Source organism: Sphaerodactylus townsendi, linkage group LG03 (genome assembly GCF_021028975.2).
Source record: "Sphaerodactylus townsendi isolate TG3544 linkage group LG03, MPM_Stown_v2.3, whole genome shotgun sequence".
In the NCBI taxonomy this organism is placed as follows: Eukaryota; Metazoa; Chordata; class Lepidosauria; order Squamata; family Sphaerodactylidae; genus Sphaerodactylus; species Sphaerodactylus townsendi.
Window position 1 is genome coordinate 157,654,128 of NC_059427.1, and position 22,295 is coordinate 157,676,422.

The 22,295-nt window shown below is 41.7% G+C and overlaps 1 protein-coding gene across 5 annotated transcripts; it reads left to right on the forward strand.

The window, feature by feature from the left end:
• The first annotated feature begins 1,125 nt into the window (after positions 1 to 1,125).
• On the forward strand, positions 1,126 to 22,251 carry LOC125429197 (retinol dehydrogenase 16-like). 5 transcript variants are annotated; one of them, XM_048490081.1, is made up of 5 exons: positions 1,126 to 1,236; positions 8,275 to 8,605; positions 13,535 to 13,793; positions 18,430 to 18,593; positions 20,751 to 22,251. In XM_048490081.1, the coding sequence occupies exons 2-5, from the start codon at positions 8,293 to 8,295 to the stop codon at positions 20,966 to 20,968; spliced, it is 954 nt and encodes a 317-aa protein (XP_048346038.1). In that variant the 5' UTR covers positions 1,126 to 1,236; positions 8,275 to 8,292; the 3' UTR covers positions 20,969 to 22,251. The 5 variants fall into 5 exon arrangements, with proteins under 5 accessions (XP_048346038.1, XP_048346036.1, XP_048346040.1 ...); XM_048490079.1 differs by lacking the exon at positions 1,126 to 1,236 and adding an exon at positions 1,252 to 1,461; XM_048490083.1 differs by lacking the exon at positions 1,126 to 1,236 and adding an exon at positions 1,313 to 1,338.
• Positions 22,252 to 22,295: the final 44 nt, after the last annotated feature.

Sequence of the window (22,295 nt, forward strand, 5' to 3'; positions counted from 1 at the left end):
GTTTTTAGACTAGCTAGCAGCACCAAAATTTCAGGCATTTTTTGGGAGACTCTCCTGATGATATCACCCAGGTTTGGTGAGATTTGGTTCAGGGAGTCCAAAGTTATGGACTCTCAAAGGGAGTGCCCCATCCCCCATTGTTTCCAATGGGAGCTAATAGGAGATGGTGGCTACACCTTTGAGGGTCCATAACTTTGGACCTCCTCAACCAAACTTCACCAAACCTGGGTGGTATCATCAATAGGGGCTCACAAAGATACTCTGAAATTTTGGTGCTGCTATCTTAATAACTGCACCCCTGACAGCAGGCACCCCCTAAATTTATTATTTTATTACAATATCACATTGAAAGTGATGCTGTTTCAGGGTGGGGGATAATCCACCCCAAAACAGCATCACTTTCAATGTTGTTTAAACTGGGGACCCCAGATTCTCCCTTTAAGGTGGATTTAAAAGAAGAATCTGGGCTCCCTAGTTTAAACACCATTGAAAGTGATGCTGTTTGGGGGTGGATTCCAGCATCACTTGTTTAAACTAGGTAGCTCAGATTCTCCTTTTAAATCCACCTTAAAGGGAGAATCTGGGGTTCCCAGTTTAAATAACATTGAAAGTGATGCTGTTTCCCCCAATTGGGGGGACTGGATACAACACCATAAAATATTTTCATAGCAGTAATAAAACATTTTGAAAGCATTTTGAAAATGTTTTCAAAAAATATTTCTGCTGTGCTCAGATTTGTGAGTTGGGGCATGTTCTATAATGTGATGGTGACTTTGAAATGACCTGGTTGAAAAAAATCTTTGTTTGATCACGGTGGGGGAGGGTGGCTGCCCATGGGGGGGGGGGCATCAAACTCAGGTTTTCCTCAGGGCTCCAGTTTGCCTAGGTACCCCACGGATCCCACCAAATACAGGAGTTGTGATCTTTGGTCAGGCTCAGCTGGTAAAAGCTTTCCCTGAAAAAGTATTTCGAGTCCACACTTCAAAAGTGTTCTTTGGAAGGGGATCCCGTTCAGTTTCCCCGGCGATTTTGCAAGGAAATTGGTCGCAACCTTGAAGTGACAGCAGCCCTCGCGGGTTCCGGGAACTGGTTCTTTTGCAAGCCCTCTGCGCCTTTGCCCCAGGCGGGGCTTACGGGCGGGACTCACTGCCTTTAAAAGCGCCTTATGCAAGGCTGAGCGGAGGGAGAAACTTTTTGGTGTTGTTGGGTTTTTTTGCTCCGAGGGAAGAGTGGGAGGTACGTCTCTTTTTCCCCTTGTAACTTTTTTGAGGGAGAATACAGGGTCTAAGAGAAAAGGAAAGGAGTTGGCGGGAGTGCGGGGTTCGTGTGGAAAGCGGCGTTGAAAAGTTTTGCAAGGGGCGTGACTGACGGTTGGTTTCCTGGGAAGCGGAAAAGTCTTCTCGTTGTTGTCCATGAATCGGGGAGCGAGAGGGGCTGGGGGAAGCGACCCGTGCACAACCGGTGAGTTGGAAGCTTTCCTGGTCTAGTTAGGAATCCTGGGCGGCTTCCCGCGAGCCTTTGACCTGGCGGTCGACGGCCTCTTTTCACGCTCCTTGGGAAGAGTTTTTCTTGATTGCTTGAACTGCTTCCTCCGAGCTTCTGGTCTGATCCAAGCTGGCAAATGATCCCGACTGGTTTGGGCGCCTGCGTTTGGGCTTTGGCACTCACTCGCTTGTAGGTGCTAACAGGACAGAGGTAAGTCGTCCCTTTCAAAGAGTCCCGGTGCTGAAGAATCGCATCATCTAAGAAGAAGAGGAGGAGGGGGAGGGGGAATTTGGATTTATATCCCCCCTTTCTCTCCTGTAAGGAGACTCACAGGGGCTTACAATCTCCTCCCCCCCCCAACAAACACCCTGTGAGGTGGGTGGGGCTGAGAGAGCCGGTAGAGCTGTGACTAGCCCAAGGTCACCCATCTGGCATGTGTTGGAGTGCACAAGCTAATCTGGTTCGCCAGATAAACCTCCACAGCTCAAGTGGCAGAGCGGGGAATCAAACCCAGTTCTCCAGATTAGAGTGCACCTGCTCTTAGCCACTACACCACGCTGGCTTTCCAGAAGACCTTGGTGTGCCTGCAGGGAGAGAAGTGTGTTATGCTTGACAAAAAAACCCTTTCAGCAAGTGGTGTTTGTCCGGGAGGTGAATGCCTGCCAGTTCATTTATCCTGCGTGGCTGGCCCACTTTGGTTCCAGGGCCTCAACTGCTTGTGTGTAGTTCTGGCCCCAGTGCTGTCTCTGCTGCTTGGATGTAAAGGCCATGAGTTTCCTAACTGTCTCTTAGCAGCAAGGCTCACCCTTTACAAAGCATGCAAGGGAGTTAAGAACGTCAGAAAAGCTATGCTGGATATAACTAGCAATCCAACTAGTCCAGCATTTTGTTTCTCGCAGTGGACAACCAGTTCCTCTGGAGGAGCAATGAAGAGGCCACAAAGACCAACATCCTTCCCTGTTGTCTCTTACCACTTGGGGCGTTTTCCCACTTACCTTCTGCTGTGCGCTACTGTAGCCAAGTAGCGCAGGGTCCCCTGGCACTCCCCACTACAGGGGTGGTGACAATGCAGCCGCCCTGATGCTGCCGCTGTCGCGCCCCCTCAGCGTGCATCATTCCTGGCGCTCTTCAAAACGGCGCTTCTGCACGGGGTCGTGGGGAAGCCCGGGCGCACACCAGAAATGACGCGCGCTGAGAGTAGCACGTAGCATAGGGGGGTCATGGCAAGCGCGGAAACACCCTTGGTTTCAGAGGTTCACTGCCTTTGAATATGGAAGTGCTTCTACTTGTAGCTTGTGGAGTAATGGCTCCCCCCCCCCACTCGAGGTTTGAAGAGTTTGTTTTAGCATTTTTTTCTTTCCTTCTGGGCAGGAGTCTCACCCAGCCACCTTTTTGAATAGAGTATTGAATAGCATAGCCTTTATTGGCATGACAAAAAAAACACATCTAACATAAATAATATTAAAACAGGCAATAAAACTCAGGTAAATATAAATACATTACAAACTGAATTATTTCCATGTGAACATTTGCTACTGTTACCCACTGCCAGGGGCAACTTTAATAGCGATTTCAGTGACTTCAGCTTGGCAGCAAACAAAGTTGAAGCCACAAAATTCAAATTGAAAAATAAAATAAAGTTTTAATGCGGTCAAACAGAGTTTCGTTCAGGAAAAAGTGAATTCAGCAGCTCGGTCAGTACCAGGCAAGGTGGCAGGGCCAAGCCTGGCCGAAAAGTACCCTGAACACTGAAAAGTACAGACTTCTTATAGTAAATTGTAGAGGTTAAATTAGTAAATTCAGTAAAATTAGCAAATTAGTAAAAATATTGAAAAAATCATAGATTGAATGATACAATGACAATACAGGGCCATCAGGGGCCATCAAGCTTTTTCCTCCGAGATGTCCAGGGTCCTTTCCGCACATGCAGAATAATTCACTTTCAATCCACATTTTATATCCACTTTGCAGCTGTGCAGAATAGCAAAATCAGTTTGCAAACAATTGTGAAAGTGGATTGAAAGTGCATTATTTTGCATGTGCGGAAGGGGCCCCAGTCTTATCTTTTGTGAGGAAATACCTCTGGATAGTTGTCCTTGTGTGATAATGGAGATGTTTGCCTGTTGGCTCTTATGCATATTCATCTTGATGTTCTGCCCGATATCTGGCGGTTAATGCTTTGTTTCGAAACCTGCAATTTTGGGATAGACTTTAGTAAGGCTAGATGATTGTATTATTCTCTAGTGATTCTTCTCAAACTAGAAGGAAATTACTTAACATAAATTCTGTCATCGGCTATGGTCTCTTCCTTGGGGTGTGTGACAATTACTTGGGGCTATGTAAAAATGCAAAAAGGGGTTTGCCTGATTCATTAACTATCTGCACCCTGTTTCTCTGGGTCCACCTTTAACATAATCTAATAGTTCTTGTTTCAGCAAGCTTGTGACTTAGACAATGGTTTCAGGCAGTAATGCATTTTACAGCAGGAAGGAAAGCCTTTTACAGAAAACCAGAATAAACCTAAATTCTACTAACACTATATGTCTATCAAAAATTATATTAAAACAAAATAATTATTATCTGTCCCTCTGGTTACAGTACCTCTTCACAAAAAAAAAACAGAATCGGAACTATTCAACAGGAGAAATAATCTAAAGAAATCTGTTAACTCTGGTTGAAAAAGAGGAGATAAATTAGTATACTTGGATCTAATTTTGGCAAATCTAGTACAGTGTAATAACTGGGGAGCGAATGTTTCAACTTGATTGGAATTATAATCATACATTATAATTATAGCCTCTTAGATTTTTTCAAGATTATTAAACCTGCCATTTAACGAGGCAGATGGCATGTCGTTAAATCTGACAGTTGAGAGAGCTCTCCTTGAGCAGGGATTGGTTAAAGAATATAAGTAATGCATCCACCCTTTTAAAGGAATGGAGTAGGAGACAATAGGATGTGTTAAGCCCCTCCCTTCTTCAAGCAGGTGTCCCAGATTTGTAGAATAGAAGGGCATCAGAACTCTTGGAGCTACCTTGAAATGCTTCCTTGACCCAGACTGACCTGGTGCAGGGAGTGGGGACTGGGAATTGATAAAACTCTCGGGAGCAAGAAAGAAGATCTCTTCTGGACCATTGAAGGGGAGAGAGAGCTCATCCCTGAGTTCTGGGGGCGACAGCTATTTTGACCATTTGCTTGCCCAAGGAGTTGAAGGACATCTTCCAGGTAATGGTGAATTTAGGCAGCTGAAACATCCTAAGCTTAAGGGCCTGCCCTGTTTCAACAACTGATAGGGTATGTGTAGAGGAAGGGACAAAGAAACTGTTATGTCCCTAATTTATTTTGAATCCAGTGCTCAGTCTGGTGCTGTGTTAAAGGCATGCTTGTAAACATTTTCTTTTAAAAAAAATTAATACTTTTAAATGTTGGGTGCTGGTACCAGTTCTCTGTACCACATCAACTTCCACCGTCTTGAACATGCTATTTTAAACTGAGGGTGCCGGGGTGGCAAAAGCTGGCAGTTGACAAGCAGCTATTCCTCCTGGGGTGCACCAGCCTGTCACCCCCCCCCCCCCGGTGGTACTCACAGAGGCAATGCCTCATAGTTGAAATTGAAGCTGGGAGGCCTTGACCCTCCCCAGTAGGAACTTCCTACGAAGGTGGCAGCGGTTACTGTCTAGAGAAAGAAAATGCCTCTTCCAGAACAAATTGGGAGCCCTTGGGAGAGAGCTGGGTGGAATAGGGCCAGCAGGCCGAACCAGGTCTGGTCCACCACATAGCTACCGATGGACTTTGTGTCTCTGGGTGGTTTCACCCTGTGATAAGCTTTTTTTCCTAAACAAACTATGGGGATGCATGCCACTGCCTCTGATTTGGGTGGGATCTAGGTTTATTTTAGATTATGGACCTTGCCCTCAGTTACCAGGTGTCCTAATGGTAGCAAATATAGGCTTTGGGTTTGTGGCCATGAAGTGAGTCTTGTCCTGCACAAGGTGATTATTGTGGTCACTGAGAGGATTAGGATATAAACAACTAAGACGATTTATTTATAGGTTGCTTTGAATGAACAAATAAGAAGCACAGGTTGTTAGAGTTTTCTTTCATTCTTTTAGGCACAAACAGGCTAACCTGGATCTTCTCTCATGCACAAGATTCAGCTCACATCAGCCTGCTGTTTCCCAAGAGTCAGACTATTGTGCACAAAGTCTGCTGATCCCCAACATAGGTCTAACAATTAGGTACTCTGTTCCCTCACAGGGATAGAGCTAAAACACCCTGGCATACTACCAGTCAAAGCTACCCTTTGCTCTCTTTTTTCTGTTTGCTCTTTCCCTGGCCAGAACAGAACTGTTGGTGCTTTTTCCCTGAGGCAGAACTCCATGCTCCTTTTCCTGTGTTCCCTCCAACATTCCTGCCTTCTTTTCAAAGGAGGCATTGCCCCTATGGGCTCATCTGAGAAGCTGTTTTCCCCTTCAGGGGCAGGACAGCTCCCTGTCCATAATACAACTTCTGACTGTTACACATTCAATCACCTTTCCATGCAGTTTGCAACAAGATTTCACTTCTGAAATGGCAAAGTCCATTTCCGAATGATCACCGAAATGCATTGGAAGTGTGTTACTCCATGGTGTGAAAGTGCCCTTTTCACTACCATCTTTTATATTTCAAAATAAGAAAATACATAGACATCAACTACAACAAAGGGAAAACACAAGCCTTACATAATGAAATAACATAACTTCTGGATCACAGGTTTACAGGTCAACTCTGTTTCCCATTCCTTAAATCAGTTAATTTTATTAATTGATATATCCCTAGAAATGTATGTGCCCATTCTTGCATTTTTGGAGCTGTTTCCCAATTCCACTTTCATGTAAACACAATTCTAGCCACCATGATAAGATGCAGCACAATAGAATGTTGGGATTTAGGAACCTTTGGTATATAATTGAGCAACAAGGTCTCCATTGACGGGGAGAGCTTAATCTAAAGTCTCCTATTCTGAGTTGATAGGGAAATAGATCTGCATTTCATTTTGCAACCTTTCCCTTACTTCATGTTTAGATAATAAATCATTATCAACTTTTTAAAGTTTTATCTCTTTTAATGACCAGATCAATAGAAACAGGACCATGATGAAGGAGAATATTAACCACCATCATAGCCTGTTCTATCTTGTTGACCAAGGGAGATGACACTAAGAAAAAATTTATATATGAGTATGTATTGTGTGCAATAGAGAAAAGGGTGTTCTCTTTTACTGTTGGATGAAGGTATCCTATTAAGTTAAATGTTAAATAGCCTTCATAAACATATAGGGCAAATTGGAAGTATTGCTTATTTTCTGAAATCTATCTAGACTAGTACTCATAACACAATTGAAATCCCCACCTACGTTAAGATCTCCAGAGACGTGCTGAATAAATTGTTCTAATAATTCCTTGAAGAATGATTGTTGATGATTTGAAGCCTATATTTTTGCAGTAGTAATGAAATGATTGAAGGATTTGGATGACAAAATCTTCATTAAAACGAAGAGGGATTGAAGAAAAGGCAGAAGGGAAGAATTTACATGTTTCTTTTGAGAAGCCTTAGATTTTGAGTTTCTTGATGAGGTTAAAGTCTAACATGCATTCAGGAGAAATTGTCATGCTGTTAAAACACAGCAATTAACTAGAGATAGCCTGGTGACTTTTGATTCAATTTTAGGTGAAGAGGCAATCACTAAGAAGCTCCTAGAAGATCCACTGTAAATAGGACATAAAATATTCACGTACTCCAGGATTGATCACCAATAAACTTTTTCTTCTCTGTAAAGTTAAAATAATGCAGAAAGCTAAGACTGAGACTACTATAATGCTTTGGTCCCATTTTGAGAATACAAGAGTCCCTGGTTAAAAAAACAATAATGCAAGGAAAAGTTGAAGGCAGCAGGAAAAAAAAAAGATCCTACATGAGATGACTTTACAGAAGAAGCCGTGGCCCTCAGTCTGCACACCTGGCCAAGATTGTTGATGATAGGACATTTTGAAGGACATTGATTAATAGAATTGCCAGGAGTCGAAGGCTGTATTATCATTCCACACTGTGCCATGGAGAGAAACACATCTTACTGTGACATGCCTGTGCCAGCTATGGATGAGGGAAAAACATTAGGAGCAAACCCTACCAGAACATGGGCTCACAGCCCAGAAAACCCACAACAGCCTATAATACAAGGGTTGTTGCCAATTTTAGGAAAATCCTGGATATTTGGGGGTGGAGCCTAGAGAGAGAGAGAGAGGTTTGGGGAGGGGAGGCACTTCAGCAGTGAACAATTCTATGGAGTCCACCCTCCAAAGCAGTCATTTTCTCCAGGTGAACTGATCTCTGTTGTATGGAGATCAGTTGTAATACCAAGAGATCTCCAGTCTGCACTTGGAGGTTGGCAACTCTATAAGAAATATTTCAGGAAACTAATGAAAGGAATAGAAATAAAAATGGGCTGAACCAGGCTATTGGAAGAGGGCTTTATAACTTTTCCTTGACCTTCTATTGAGCAGTTGGTCTGTGGAGGTCCAAGTGAGAATTGGCCCAGACAGGCTGTGAGCAGGGACCATCTTATTATTATTGTTGTTGTTATTAGATTGATTCAGCCTCATAAAAGAAATACGGTTCCCATTACTTATCCAATTCTTGTTTTGACCATCTGTTTACGAGGTTTGTTCATTTAGCCATCGCAGCATATTCTATATAACTTTATCTTCCCAAAGTTCTATGTTAAGTCTTATTCTTTCTCTTTTTTTCCAGCTGTACCAAGCTTTGGCCATGTGGCTCTTCTTGGCAGTGGTGCTGGGCCTCTACCTCCTGTTCAGGTGGCATCGTGACAAGCAGATCTTAAGCAACTTGACAGAGAAGTACGTCTTCATAACAGGCTGTGACTCCGGATTCGGAAACCTACTGGCCAGACAGTTGGACGCTCGGGGACTTCGTGTGTTGGCAGGTTGTTTCACACCTCAGGGAGCAGAAAAACTACAGGAGCAAGCATCGGGACGACTGCAAACCACTCTCTTGGATGTCTGTAGCACTGAGAGCGTAGCAAATGCCACAGAATGGGTCAAAGGCCAGGTTGGAGACAAAGGTTAGAACAGAAGAATGCCAAGTTTCTCAAATATACTTGTGTTTTTCAGTAGGTCTTCCCAGACTGTGAGTGATAAACTGCAGTACTGCAGCCAAAGTTCGGCTCACAATCTGAGTTCAATCCCGATGGAAGTAGCTGGTAGCTGGCTCAGTGTTGGGTCAGCCTTCCATCCTTCCAAGGTGGAGTAAATGAATACCCACCTTGTGGCAGGTGGAGTGTAAATGACTGGGGAAGACAGTAGCGAACCACCCTGTAAACATAGTCTGCCTAGTAAGCATCATGGTGTAATGTCACCCCATGGGCTAGTAATGAGCCAGTGCTTTACCTTTTACCTTTATAAGTTTATTTCTCTGTCTGTGCCATTCCTTCAAAGTTTTTATTGTAGATGTATTGTAACATCTAAAACAAAAAAATTAAATTTAGTAATAATTTTTACTGTTGACATTCTTCCTAGCCATGAACATTTCAATTTAGACCATTTGTCCATATCCACTGGTTATCGTCATCCGTGTTTTTTATAGATGTCTTTAATATGTAATTTTGTCTGATCAAATTTATTCCCAAATATTTAATTGAATTTGACATTGCAACACATCCTGTAACTTTTCTGATCTCTTCTTCACCTTTCTGTTTCATTAAAATTTCAAAGTTATTTTAATCTTCTTCCTGTTGATTTTATAACCCAAGAAATTTTTAAATTTGTTCCATCATTTATTGCATAGAGAATTGGGGGTTTGAAATTGTCATCACCACGTCAACAGAATAATTTTTCATTTAAAACTCTTCTCTATCCATTTTCAATCCTTTAATTCTAGGACCTTGAATGATCTTGATTTTTAAAATTTGTGTGGGTTTTTTTATTTGAAATCCATCAATTAAAAGATCTTTGCATGTTGCTTTCTAAAAATACTTTGTATTCAATCCATAATTCCTGAGCAGCAATTTAAACTTCCAAACATTTTCAATGAAAAGGCCAAGCTATATCATCAAACGCTTTTCAGCATTGAAGAACATAAGCAATGCTTTCTTTTTCTTTCTTTCCCCCCGCGCCCCCCCCCCCGCCCACAAATTTTATTGCATTAATCACAAAACAGACATTCTTGGATTCCGCACAGGGCAAATATAATGGGTGTAGTCGGGCACAATACAAACTGTTTTTGGGAGGGACTTTGTAGGTCCCGTTCTATTTCCCTTAACCCAGGATTTTTGAAAATTGCTAACTAGTTAATCTTTTGCAAAATCCCGGGTTGGAGCCACTCCTAAGAGAACAGGCAGGCAGGAGACGATTTATTTTCCTCCCTCCCACCCATTCACTGTAAGTACTGTGCCATCTTCTATCAGGAAGAGTCCACCCACCTGCCATTTCTGTACGGGTCACCCAGTAGGTTGTGAGTAGATTCTCTGAGGGCGCAAAGTCCCCCAAGCATGTTTTCTCCTTACAGCAGTGAGAGTATGACTGATCTACAGCAACACGTTCATTATTGCCCTGCTGTTGTAGGGAGATCCTTTTTTCTTTTTAAATTTTATTTTGCGTGTTGCGCATGCGCAGCTACACAGCTGCAGCCAATTGAATTGTGGGACAATCAGCATAGCTGCAGGGTTCATTTCTGTGTGCCTGCACAGCTACGCTGTGGTGTAGTGGTTAAGAGCAGGTGCATTCTAATCTGGAGGAACTGGGTTTGATTCCCTGCTCTGCCACTTGAGCTGTGGAGGCTTATCTGGGGAATTCAGATTAGCCTGTGCACTCCCACACATGCCAGCTGGGTGACCTTGGGCTAGTCACAGCTTTTCAGAGCTCTCTCAGCCCCACCCACCTCACAGGGTGTTTGTTGTGAGGGGGGAAGGGCAAGGAGATTGTCAGCCCCTTTGAGTCTCCTACAGGAGAGAAAGGGGGGATATAAATCCAGACTTGTCGTCGTCGTCGTCTTCTCCTTCTTCCTTCCTTCTTCTTCTTCTACACATGTATGACATGTATGACAGGAAATTTTAAAAAGGGAAGTACAAAGCCAGTCTGGTCTGTTAGAATTATTTTGATTATACATTTCTTTTGTATCTCTGCCAATATTGACGTAAGCAGTTCGTAATCCACATGCAACAGTGAGATGAATCTGTAACATTGTAGTAGTGTTGGGTTGTTACCTTTATCAGTCAATCAGTCTTCTTGCTATGATTTTTCTCTACTTCTTGCTATGTTTTTCTCTACTTATTTCATTCATGACTTTCTGCAGTGATATCATTAAGTCTTCTCCCAAGCACTTAAAATACATTGCTGTAAATCCATCGGGACCTGGTGCTTTATCTTTTTAAAGTTCCTCTACGGCTTGTGATATTTCTTGAATTGTAATAGTTTGATTCAATATGTCCCAGCATTCAGATGTAAACTTCTCAGTATGTATTTCTTTTTTGTGCGCCATCATCTGCTGATGAATCCTTTATGTATAATTCTGAAAAGAAGAGAGCAAACTGTTCCTGTATCCCTTTTTCTTCATGAGTAATTCAGTCTCCTTTTTCACTCTTGTTATTTTTCGTCTTTCAATTTCTGTCCTTAAATATTATGCCAGCTTTACTCACGTGTTCAAAACTCATCTGCCTTAAAAATCTTAATTTCTTATCTATCTCCTCAGTTTCTAACATAGTTAATTGGTTTCTTAATTGCTTGAACTCAGTTAAAATGGCTTTTCATGCTGCTGCTGCTGCATTTGAATTCTGTCCATTATTTTCTTGGTTTGCTCCAATATTTTTTTCTTTATTTTTAAAGTTACAGCTATTAAATTCCCTCTTATATAAGTCTTGCTGGTTTCCCAAATCGGTGCAATGGGGATATCAGCTCTATTGTTTATTCTAAAACATACTACAATATCTTTTAAATATTTTTACTGTATCTTCTTGTGGTAGACCACTGTAATTTAGTCTCCATCTTCCCCTTCTGCCTCTGTTTTGTTGCCAATTTATTGCTAAAGGATTATGATCTGCAAAAGTCTTTGGTTGTATCTTTACACTGTCTAGATTAATCCTGCCTCTTATGAATGTAAACAGTAGATCCACAAGGAACTTGTGGGAGGGACATCTCATTTTCACCTCTCCAGGACATAGGTATAGATTTTTTTATGCGGTGGGTTCAGTGACTGAGGGCTTTCCTGCTGTTCCATTCCATGCATTGTTTCAAGCAAGCCGGACATGTAATGGGAGGGGTTTGAACCCGAGAAACACCCCCCTTCCCTTACCTACGTCCCTGCTTCCCCAATGTTTCTTCTTTCTCTTCCCTGTGAGCCCCTATAGCTTATCTCCTTTTCTTTCTTCCTTTTCCCTCCTGCTCTCCCCCAGCTGCATCTCACTTGGAAAATTCTCATCAAATTGCAAGACTCAGTTGTGCAGTGCGAAACCTCCAAGGATTTGTTTGGGGTACTTCAATTTACCATGCATCCCTTCTCTACACTATTTCCTCTTTCACTTCTCCTGACAGCTCCCATAGCTTTATTTTTCCCTGTTTCCATCATTCCTTCCTATCAGGCTATCTTTGATCTGCCCCATTTTGGGCCATATTTATAGTTATTTAGTTGATACCCTACCTTTCTCAGCAATTGAGACCCAAAGTAGTTTACATCATTCTCTTAATTTTATCCTCGTAACAACTGCATGAGGTGGTTTAGGCAGAGAAAAAGTGACTGCCTAAAGTCACCCAGTGAGTTTCAGCAACAGATTGGTTATTTGAACCGGGATCTCCTAGATCTTAATTTGAAACTTTAATAACTGTACCACACTGACTTTCATGGGATGGCTACTATGGAACAGTAGAAAGCAGCCAGGCTTGAGTGAGCCATGTATGTCAGGTGACTATTAATGTTGCCCAGTGGTTACTGCAGATCCTGGCCCTTCCCCTCTCCTTGCCTTTTGCTTGCAGAAACTAAGGCTAAAATGCTAGTTATGATCTTGTAGTTGCCCAGCAATGCCCCCTGACAGCATTTGTTTCTTAAAGCTACAGGTGCTCCTTTTTATCAATTTATTTATTTACTTTGGATTTCACTTTTTTTTTTACTGCAAACCTGGGGCTTTCCCCCCTAGATCTGTAAAAAGAGCTGTATTGTCTGTCTATGGTTCCACTCTTTGAATGTAAGAATCCACAGTTTTGGTTCACGTTAATATATCTTATTTTTAACATGACCCCATCTGTGGATTCTTAAATTCAGTGACTGGGGCCATGGACAGAAAAGAAAGCTCTTTCTATAAATCTGGGGGGTGGGGAGCCTCATGTTTACCAAAAAAACCTGAAATCTAAAATAAATATTAGTATGCAGGGTTATTGCACAGCACAGATTACCTCTCTGGTGCTACAGTTCACAAATAACTTAATAGAACATATCTTTATGTTCTTGGAGCTTGTGGAGTTCCCAGACTACTGGTTCAGACACTGCAGGACCCTCAGGGAAAATTCCAGTAGGAACTCACTCTGCTTATTGCAGTGGGTAATGAATGAGAAGGAATTCCAACCCTGCTGTGAGACAACCTCTTTTTAAGATGACAGTGTTCAAAGTCAAATACAGGTTTTGGCTTGCATTTGGGAATCACAGAATGGAGATAACAGTGTCAACAGATAATTGCCCATACAAGCCGTTGTAAATTAGAAAAATAACTATTTGATCCTTTTCTCCTGTTATTTGTTTTCGGTTTCAAGAGAAAACCATTAATTTTTCACAACTAATTCAACATCCGTTGGTCAGTAAACCTTTTTTTAGCAAGATCTTCTGTTCTGATACGATATTAGAGATGTACTAAATGTTGTATGTGATATTGCAGTTTGTTTATTAAAATTCATGTCTAAATTAGCTTTTTTTAAAAAAGAGTGAATTTAAACTCATTTTGTCATTGCCTGATGTGTGTCAAGAAGGGGTGCTCAAGTGATTTTCTGTTGTGTCTCTGATCTCTCCTCAGGACTCTGGGGGTTGGTGAACAATGCAGGTGTCTCTGTCCCATCTGCTTTCAATGAGTGGCTGACCAAAGATGAGTTTAAGAAGGTCATGGATGTCAACTTCTTTGGGGTGGTGGATGTGACGAAACACATGTTGCCTTTACTAAGAAAAGCCAGAGGGAGGGTGGTCAACATGGCCAGCGTCCTTGGAAGGTTATCCGTCGGTGGAGGTGGCTATTCTACTTCAAAATATGCAGTTGAGGCTTTCTCGGACAGTATCAGGTAACTGTTATCAGCTGTTGCAAGCTTTGGGGATGATGACAAAAAGGTTTAAATTCTGTTAGTAGAGAGGAAACTGTGGATGGTGATGCCATTTAATCATTTTGATTTTTAAGAACAGAATTTTAAAATCACCAGGTTACAACAGCTTTACCACATTGCAGGCAAATAGAGACTGAGTTGCTGAATATGACTGTTTTGAGGTTTACTTGGAAGTAAGTCCCATTTTATTCAGTGGGACTTACTCCCAAGAGGCAGTTTTTAGATTGCAGCCTCAGTGAAATTGACTCAGCCACAGAGTTAAGCATATCACTGTCCTATTGATTTTAATTTCCTTCACTGTGTTCAAAGGGAGCTAAGAGTGCATTTGGTTTCCCTTGGTGATGTCTGAGGTTGTTAGCTGGCCAGAAAAAAATAATGTCCTGCCCCTTTCACAAAACGTTAACAACTTCTAAACTTTCTTCTCAGAAAATGGACAGATTCTTAACTAGAAGTGGGCACCAACAATCACCATATTTCAAGTGCAGAAGAGCAGTAGACATGAAGAATTTTCAGAGAAGTGAGCCAACCTTCCTCTAGATCTAGGGGCAGAAAATCCTTCGCAGCCTCGGTTTTCAAGTTACCCTAAAACAAAATTTGAGTGCACTGAGCAGAGTTTTGGTAGCAGATGGTACAATAGCCATTCTTAGTTGGACTATTCTGTTTCAAGTGACAGAGCTTTATCCTTTTCTTGCAGAAAATGTTCAAAGGACAGAGAAAAGGAAGTTTTGTTTACAGTTTCAATAACTGGAAGGCAGCTTTAGAGGCAAAAAAAGGGAGCTTGTAAACATTGCTCATCTAAAACCCACTTAATGGCAATGTCTGAGTGGGAAGAACAAAAGGCTTGGTCAGAATGAGGAAAAAAGATTCCAACTATATTGAGGCCTGAGCAGATAACGGAACATAAGCAGTACATCAAAGACACTGCAGAAACTATTCAGTTCCTTGTCGTTAATGAGCTGTCTTTTCATGGTAAGGAGGTCGGCAATAAGTAAGAAAGCAGGAAAGGAGACAATAAGCCTTGATGGATTGTTCATGGCCCCTCTTTCTTTATCCCATTTTAAAAAATGAAAAAGTGAAAGCAATTGTGGAGAGTATACCTGCCAATGCTTCCTATACATCCCAAGACATTCAAAAAGAAATCACCTCTATCTAGAGATCAATGGTTATAGAAGGAATTGCTTCCCTTTAACAAAACCAGTGAAGTGAATTTATTTTCCGTGTAAAAGCTGATGAGATTCATGATGCAAGTGATGTTGAAAATTTAAATGCTGTAGTTAGATTTGTAAACGATGGCAGAGCAGCTGAACATCTTTTGGGTTTGCGAGCACTTTCACATTTAATAGCAGACTATATCTGACCTTCTGCTTCGAGTTCTGACTGACTGCGGGTTTAATCCTGAGCCGCTCATAGTACAGTGCTGTGACTGAATTAGTGTTGTGTCTGAGAGGTCAAGACGAATTTTTTTAAAAAATCAAGAGAAACTGGGTAAAAGTATACCATACATGCCCTGCTACAATCACCAATTATATCTTGTGATTGTTAAAACCTGGTCCAAGATAATACCTGTGAAGTGGTTTTTTGACACGTGTAATACTTTAACTGTACCAGAAAGCATCAGGTGACCCAATTGTATTCTGATTCTCTGCTCAAGAGATTCCTAGATCATAGGGGCACTGGACAATTAGCCATTGCAAGACCCATAATCTGATCACTTCAGAGAGGTGTTGATAGTGCTCAGTAACCGTACAGATCCTGAAGGGGAAGCCGCAGCTTCTACAGAATTCTGAGAGGAGGCGAAAGGTCCAGATGGCACATGTGAAAATGTGAGGTTTGCCTTTTTAGCACTCTTGATGAAAGATGTGTTGTTTGTCTTTGAGCCAGGCAATGCAACACTGCAAGGCAAAGACATGCCTTTAGGGAACGCTGCTGGTTGAAAATGCTTGCATTTCTCTCCTTAAAGAGAGGAGAAGTAAAGCAGACATTCTCTTTGAGGAGCTTTTAGGGAAAACATATGAAATATGTTAACAGAACAGCATAGCGGTTGATTTAGCTGAAAGGGGAGGTAAAAGAAAAAGGAAGAAGCACTGTTTAAGGATTTCATTGCTGAAGATAGTGGAGGAACAAACTGACTTGTCTTCTCATATGTACTTAAAACAGGTATTCATTGAAGTGCATGATTATTTCATTTCAGAAGTTGAAACTTGGTTATCTAATCATAATATGGAATACTTTTAGGCTTTAGGCTCACTGATTCGCAGTTCACACTCCTTTTTAGAAGTAAAAGCAATAAAGCCTCTCCTACAAAGTGGATGGTAATGAGGATAACTTTGCAATAGAAGCAGATCTCGTCAAAAAGAACATTTCAACAGTAACAAATCCACACTTGAAAAAAGAGAATACAGTATATACTCGCATATAAGTTGACTTTTTTGTGCTGAAAAAGCCCCCCTCGACTTATATGCGAGTGAGGTGTATTTTAAAAAATATTTTAGGGTTTTTACTTTGTCGGCCTCTAGGGGGCGCAGTTTTTAGGCCAGCAGCACCAAAATTTCCAGCTATCATCAGGTGACACTCCTGATGATACCAGCCAGCTTTGGTAAAGTTTGGTTCAGGGGGTCCAAAGTTATGAACCCCAAAGGGGGTGCCCCCATCCCCATTGTTTCCAATGGGAGCTAATAGTAGATGGGGCTACATTTTGAGGGTGCATAACTTTGGACCCCTTGAACCAAACTTCACTAAATCTGGATGGTATCATCAGGATAATCTCTTGCTGGTACCAGCCAGGTTTGGTGATGTTTGGTTCTGGAGGTCCAAAGTTATGGACCCCCCAAGGAGATGCCCCCATCCCTCATTGTTTCCAATGGGAGCTAATAGTAGATGGGGCTACATTTTGAGGGTCCATAACTTTCGACCCCCTTGAACCAAACATCACCAAACCTGGGAGGTATCATCAGGATAAACTCTTGCTGATACCAGCCAGGTTTGGTGATGTTTGGTTCAGGGGGTCCAAAGTTATGGACCTCCCCCCCCCCCCAGGGGATGCCCCCATCCTCCATTGTTTCCAATGGGAGCTAATAGTAGATGGGGCTACCCTTTTGGGGGTCCATAACTTTGGACCCCCTGAACCAACCTTCACCAAACCTGGGTGGTATCATCAGGGGGGTCTACTAAAGATACTCTGAAATGTTGGTACTGCTAACATAAACATTCCTCCCCTGACAGGCCCCCTCAAATTTTCCCCAGATTCTCCCTTCAAATCACATACCCCCTTCTGAGTGGAGTTAAAGGGAGAATCAGGGCTTACCAGTAGCTGCTGTATTTCCCACCCTCGACTTATACGCGAGTTAATAAATTTTCCCAGTTTTTTGTGGTAAAATTAGGTGCCTCGACTTATATGCGAGTTGACTTATACACGAGTATATAAGGGTAGTATCCATAATGCTTTCGCTGTGCTAATCTCCCATAAAAATGTGTTCCCAAATGTATACAGGGTCCTTGCAGTTGGTGCAACTTTTGGTGCCTCCATTGCTACTTACAAATCAGTATTCTCTTGCCTTACATTTTACAACCGCAGAGGCTGTCAATGTCCCATCTTTGGAAAAATAGTCTAGTGTTGCTAAGTAACAAGAAATCAGTCACAAATAACATCAGTGTGGATGCATTCAGTGGATTCAGTGGATTTTGTGCCCAATCATGTTGGGTTCTACTTTAATTGTTCAATAGTCTGAAAAGGGTAAAATGATAACCCAGTTCTCCAATGGTTAGCATGCTTTAGCAAGGTTTAGCAAATTGCTTTGGGTTTTATCATTCTTTGGCATTCAGAGTCCATTTGTGTTAGTGAACTATGTAGAGGACCTGTTTTGTTTAGGTCATCTTGGCTCACTGAGTTGTGTGTATAAGAAATGTATTTTTATTTATATTCTACTTGACATCCTGAAATTTGTAAAATCAGTAGGTGGAACAGAGAAGGTGTGATGATGCAGACTTGACTTAAGTGAATGATGCCAAACCAATTCTGAGGTATACAAAGTGCTACCAGGTTACAACAACCATACTGTGATGTAGGTGAGGCTGAAAATGCCAAAGGTGGGACTGAATTTGGGTCTCTTATATCCAGCCAAAGCATCTGTTACCAGGTTTTCTGTCCCAAAATCTCTTGGTGCAGTATGAAAGCTTTTTTATGAAGTCTAACTCAATTTAGCCTGCAGAGTACATCTTACAGAGTACATCTTGTTAAACTTCAGAGATGAACAGTTTGAAAATGTGTGGTGTTAGTTTCTTGTTAAAAAGTAACCAGTATGTTCTCAATGTAAATATCTTTGTCATAAACCTGAAAGATTTTTTGTGTGATATTCCACTTGACTTGTTTAGAAGTGTGAGCATGGCAATACTGTACAGACACATAATGGGCTGCACTCTCTACCATGCTGAACTGCCCTCTTAACAAAAAAAATCCCCCCCCCCATAAAACAGTCTGAGGGCCTGAACAGGGAACAGAACACGCCAGGGCTCTTCTTCATGTTGCTAGTTTTTTGAGCCATTTTGATGTTCCAAGAACTGTGGTTACACAATACCTCTTGATTGTGTTGGTTTTCAGACGTGAGAATTGTTTCTTTGGAATCAAAGTCTCCATTATAGAGCCAGGCTTCTTCAAAACTGCTATCACCAGTGAAAAGATCTTGACTGACAGCTTCATGCGCTGTTGGGAACGGCTGCCAGACGAGACCAAGAGATTATATGGGGAACCTTTCTTACAGAGAAGTGAGTATCATCTTCCCAACTTTATGAATTTTAGGCTCCTTTAAGCAGACTCAAAAGAGTTTTCTTTTTGGAAGCCACCTGGTAAAATATCAGTGAATGAGATTACTATGTGTTGTAAAATAGAAGTTGTAAAATATCCATAAATGTTACCTGTTCTGCAGCAAAGTCATAAGGCTTCTGCCCACAGAATTGCTGCTCCGTTCTAAAATATGGTCGCTTGTATGCAAGTCTGTGTGTCCAAACATACAAATGCCTATTTGCAGCCTTAAGCAATTGGAATGCTTTGTGTAGAAAACAAAGTTATGCCCCAAGAGGAAAAAAATATGCGGGGGCTTTTCCAGTTCTGCTTCAGTTATGCAAAGGCAGAAAAGCCATATAAAAAGTTGGACACTTAGATTCTCTTAAGGTTTGGAAACCTAAATTTCAACTTCAAATTGAAATCTGAGATGTTATGGACAAAATCACCATCATTCTGCCGTAAATTTCATGTGTGCACATGGAAAGATTCCAGGATAGACATTTGGCTCTAGAGATGCTCAGTGTCTTTAACTGAGGAGGAAAGGTCAGAAGTAGAAACAGTTGGTCATGATTGTTCTTCAAAAATGCATGGTGTTCAAAACTTTCTCAAGAGTGAAACTGGCTATATTTCTAAAATGTTTGAAGAATGAGGTTTAAGGAATCCTCTCTTTAACTTGGAGGATTACACACACACACACACACACACACACACACACACACACACACACACATTTGCTCACTTCATCTTTTAAAAAGTATTTTATGTGGACAATATCATGTAGCAGAATTTGGATTTTCTGGCTATGAAATTCCCAAGATCTGTTTGCACTGTGTATTTTTTACTTTTGACCCGTCTGGGAAGGTGTTGAATCTCTGAGCTTTCTTTTTAAAAATGCACCTCTGATTAAATTATTGTTCTGTGGGAACACAAAGCAAAACCACATCACTTTGTTTTCAGAAATCCACTTCAGATGTAACCAAAACAAAAAAAAATGACCTCCCACACCCCTGCCTGAGTGATTTGGGCAGGATGCTCATTCCCCTTTGAAACACTGTCTAGGTGTTGCCACAAAACAGTGACTAGAGTAGGTGTGAGGGAATGTGTTTGAAAAGCATGGAACTGCCACGGTTCCATTATTCAATATTTTGATAAACCATCTCAATATGTATCAGGAGAACCCAATGCTACTGAAGTTAGGTATGTGGGGGTCTTACTTTTGCCTGGATAGAAGAATGCTAAAACTTCCATGTGGGCACAATTTGTTTTTTAAAATTTTATTTAGCTATTTTCATTCTACCTTTCTGCCCAGTGGGGACTCAAAGCTGCTTGTAACATTTCTTCTCCCTTTCATCCTCAAACCACCCTGTGTATTAATTTTGGTGAAGAGACTGTATTTGACTAGAGGCCATCCAGCAAGTTCCCATGGAGGCCAGGGGCTTGGAACTGGGTCTGCCAGATCTTAATCCAACACACTAATGCTATACCAGGGGTCCCCAACCTTTTTGAACCTGCAAAAACATTTGGAATTCTGACATGGCATGGGCAGCACAGCAACAAAATGGCTGCCCCAAAATGGCTGCTGCATGAGGCGGAGCCAGCCCCAAAATGGCTGCCATGACTTACCTTCAGTTACATAGTGTAGACTGTAGATCCATTTGCTGTGATGGCAGATGCTGCCAAATCAATATTTCTTTAAAAATCTGTGCATCCTGACCCTACACTAAAAACACTTGATGGGTGCCGGAAAAGATAATGGTGAGTGCTATAGTGACCATGGGCACGATGTTGGGAATCCCTGCTCTAACCACTACACCATGCTCATTCTCAGCTCAAAACACCCTAAGCACTGTGGTCTCATTCACTTTACTGGAAGATGATGTTAAGGCATTATTTTTCATTTGTTTCAATGAGTTTTTAACTGGAGCCAAAGGTCTTCAAAGTTGTTTGGCTAGTGCATCTAAGAATATTTAGAAAGTGGGGATATAAAGTAGTCTATACAGCCCAGGCAGATTGTATATGGGAAAGTGGCAAGCTATGTGGATGTGAGGTGGAGTTTTCATGCTTTGCATAAAGGAAATTTTAGTGTCTGGTGACTGAACTTTTTTTTTTCTCTTCCACCCCCACCCTGGCTGCAACAGATCTCAAAGTACTATCTATGATGCCAAAGTTCTGCAGTTCAGACCTCTCACTGGTGACCAACTGCATGGAACACGCTGTGACTGCAGTTCACCCTCGCACTCGCTACTCAGCTGGCTGGGACGCTAAGCTCTTTTACATCCCTTTGAGCTACATGCCAACATGGGTGCCAGACATGCTGTTCTACTGGATTTGTCCAAAACCAGAACAGTGCAAGTAGGGGTGCCAGACCAGTCACTGTAAACAGTAGTGTTTGCAAAGGGGCTGAAAAAATCTCATCAGTGTGATGCTCTAGAAATATTACCTACATTTGGAGAAACTTATTTTTAAAATTGTTTTAAAGATTTTCATTCAGGTAAGAGGTGTTATGGAAGGAGGTTAGGGGGTCTTCTTTTGGCGCCCTTTTTCATAGGATATGACAATTTTGCTTTCAAACTATCGTCCACATCATCTTTGTGCTTTTGGGTGGGTGAGGGGTTGTTGGACAAGCACCCTGACATTTTCCCCAAAGCTTCCTTACAGCAACCACACATGACTGGCTGTTCTAGCACTGCGCTATAGTATTTTTTTTTGCAAAAAGTTGTTTTGTCCCCACAAAAAAAATCTAGTTGTGAACGCCAGCTTATAGTGCAATGAACGCCTGCTTATAGTCAATAGATTGGCCTTTGGACGCTGGGGGAAAAACCCAGTGAGCCAATGGTCAGATACAGTCCCAGGTTCAAAATCAGCCATTGATAAATTCATGCATACCAGCTCAGTGCAGTTACATTGATTGGTCCTACCTCTCCCCTCATGCGCTGCGTTGGTGTAGTGGTTTAGACTGCTGGTTCTAATCTGGAGAATCAGGTTTGATACTCCATTTTCCCCAAAAGGTTGCTGAGTGCCCTTGGGCCTTTTGCAGTTCTCTCAGAACTCTCTCAGCCCCACCTACTTCACAAGGTTTCAATTGTGGGGAAAAGAAAAGAAAGCCGCTTTGAGATTCTTTAAGATAGAGAAAAGCAGGGTATAAAAACCTACTCTCCTGCTACTTTGTAAAGCATGTACAAGCTGAAAGCCTGCAAGGACATTCCCTTCCCTCCAAAATCTTTCCTTCCAGGGTCTCTCAGCTCTTGAGGGTTTTAGCAGATTTCCTTTTTCTACTCTTTCACTTAACAGACTCTCCCCTGCTATCAGCACCCTTTGCTTTTTGAAGCAGATTCTGTCTTCACCAAGCCCTGCTTTAGGGTTTTTGCTGTTGTTGTTTTTTTTAATAATTTTCTAAGATCAAATGTTGGGAAATTCCACAAGTAGAAAAATCCCCTCCACTATCTGCATGTGAAACAGTTTGTGGTGCTTTTGGGAATGCTGGTGTTGCAAATTGTATGCATATATGTTCATCTTATTAAAAATGTGCAAGAAAATTCCTTGAAAGTGACTGGGGGATGGGATCTGTGTTGGTGAGGTCACAGGTGTTAGCCAACCCGTACCATTTTTTCCCTGCTTCAAATAAAACACTGTGCAGAAGCCCTTTTCTGAAATTTATCCTAAAACATAAAGGATACACTTTG

What these genes read in the sequence shown, in the direction of transcription:
- LOC125429197 (XM_048490081.1), top strand. Translation starts at nt 8,293, where the DNA reads ATGTGGCTCTTCTTGGCAGTGGTGCTGGGCCTCTACCTCCTGTTCAGG. An exon ending in AGGCCAGGTTGGAGACAAAG is followed by an intron (nt 8,606 to 13,534) that starts GTTAGAACAGAA and finishes ATCTCTCCTCAG; the next exon opens with GACTCTGGGGGTTGGTGAAC. An exon ending in GCTTTCTCGGACAGTATCAG is followed by an intron (nt 13,794 to 18,429) that starts GTAACTGTTATC and finishes GTTGGTTTTCAG; the next exon opens with ACGTGAGAATTGTTTCTTTG.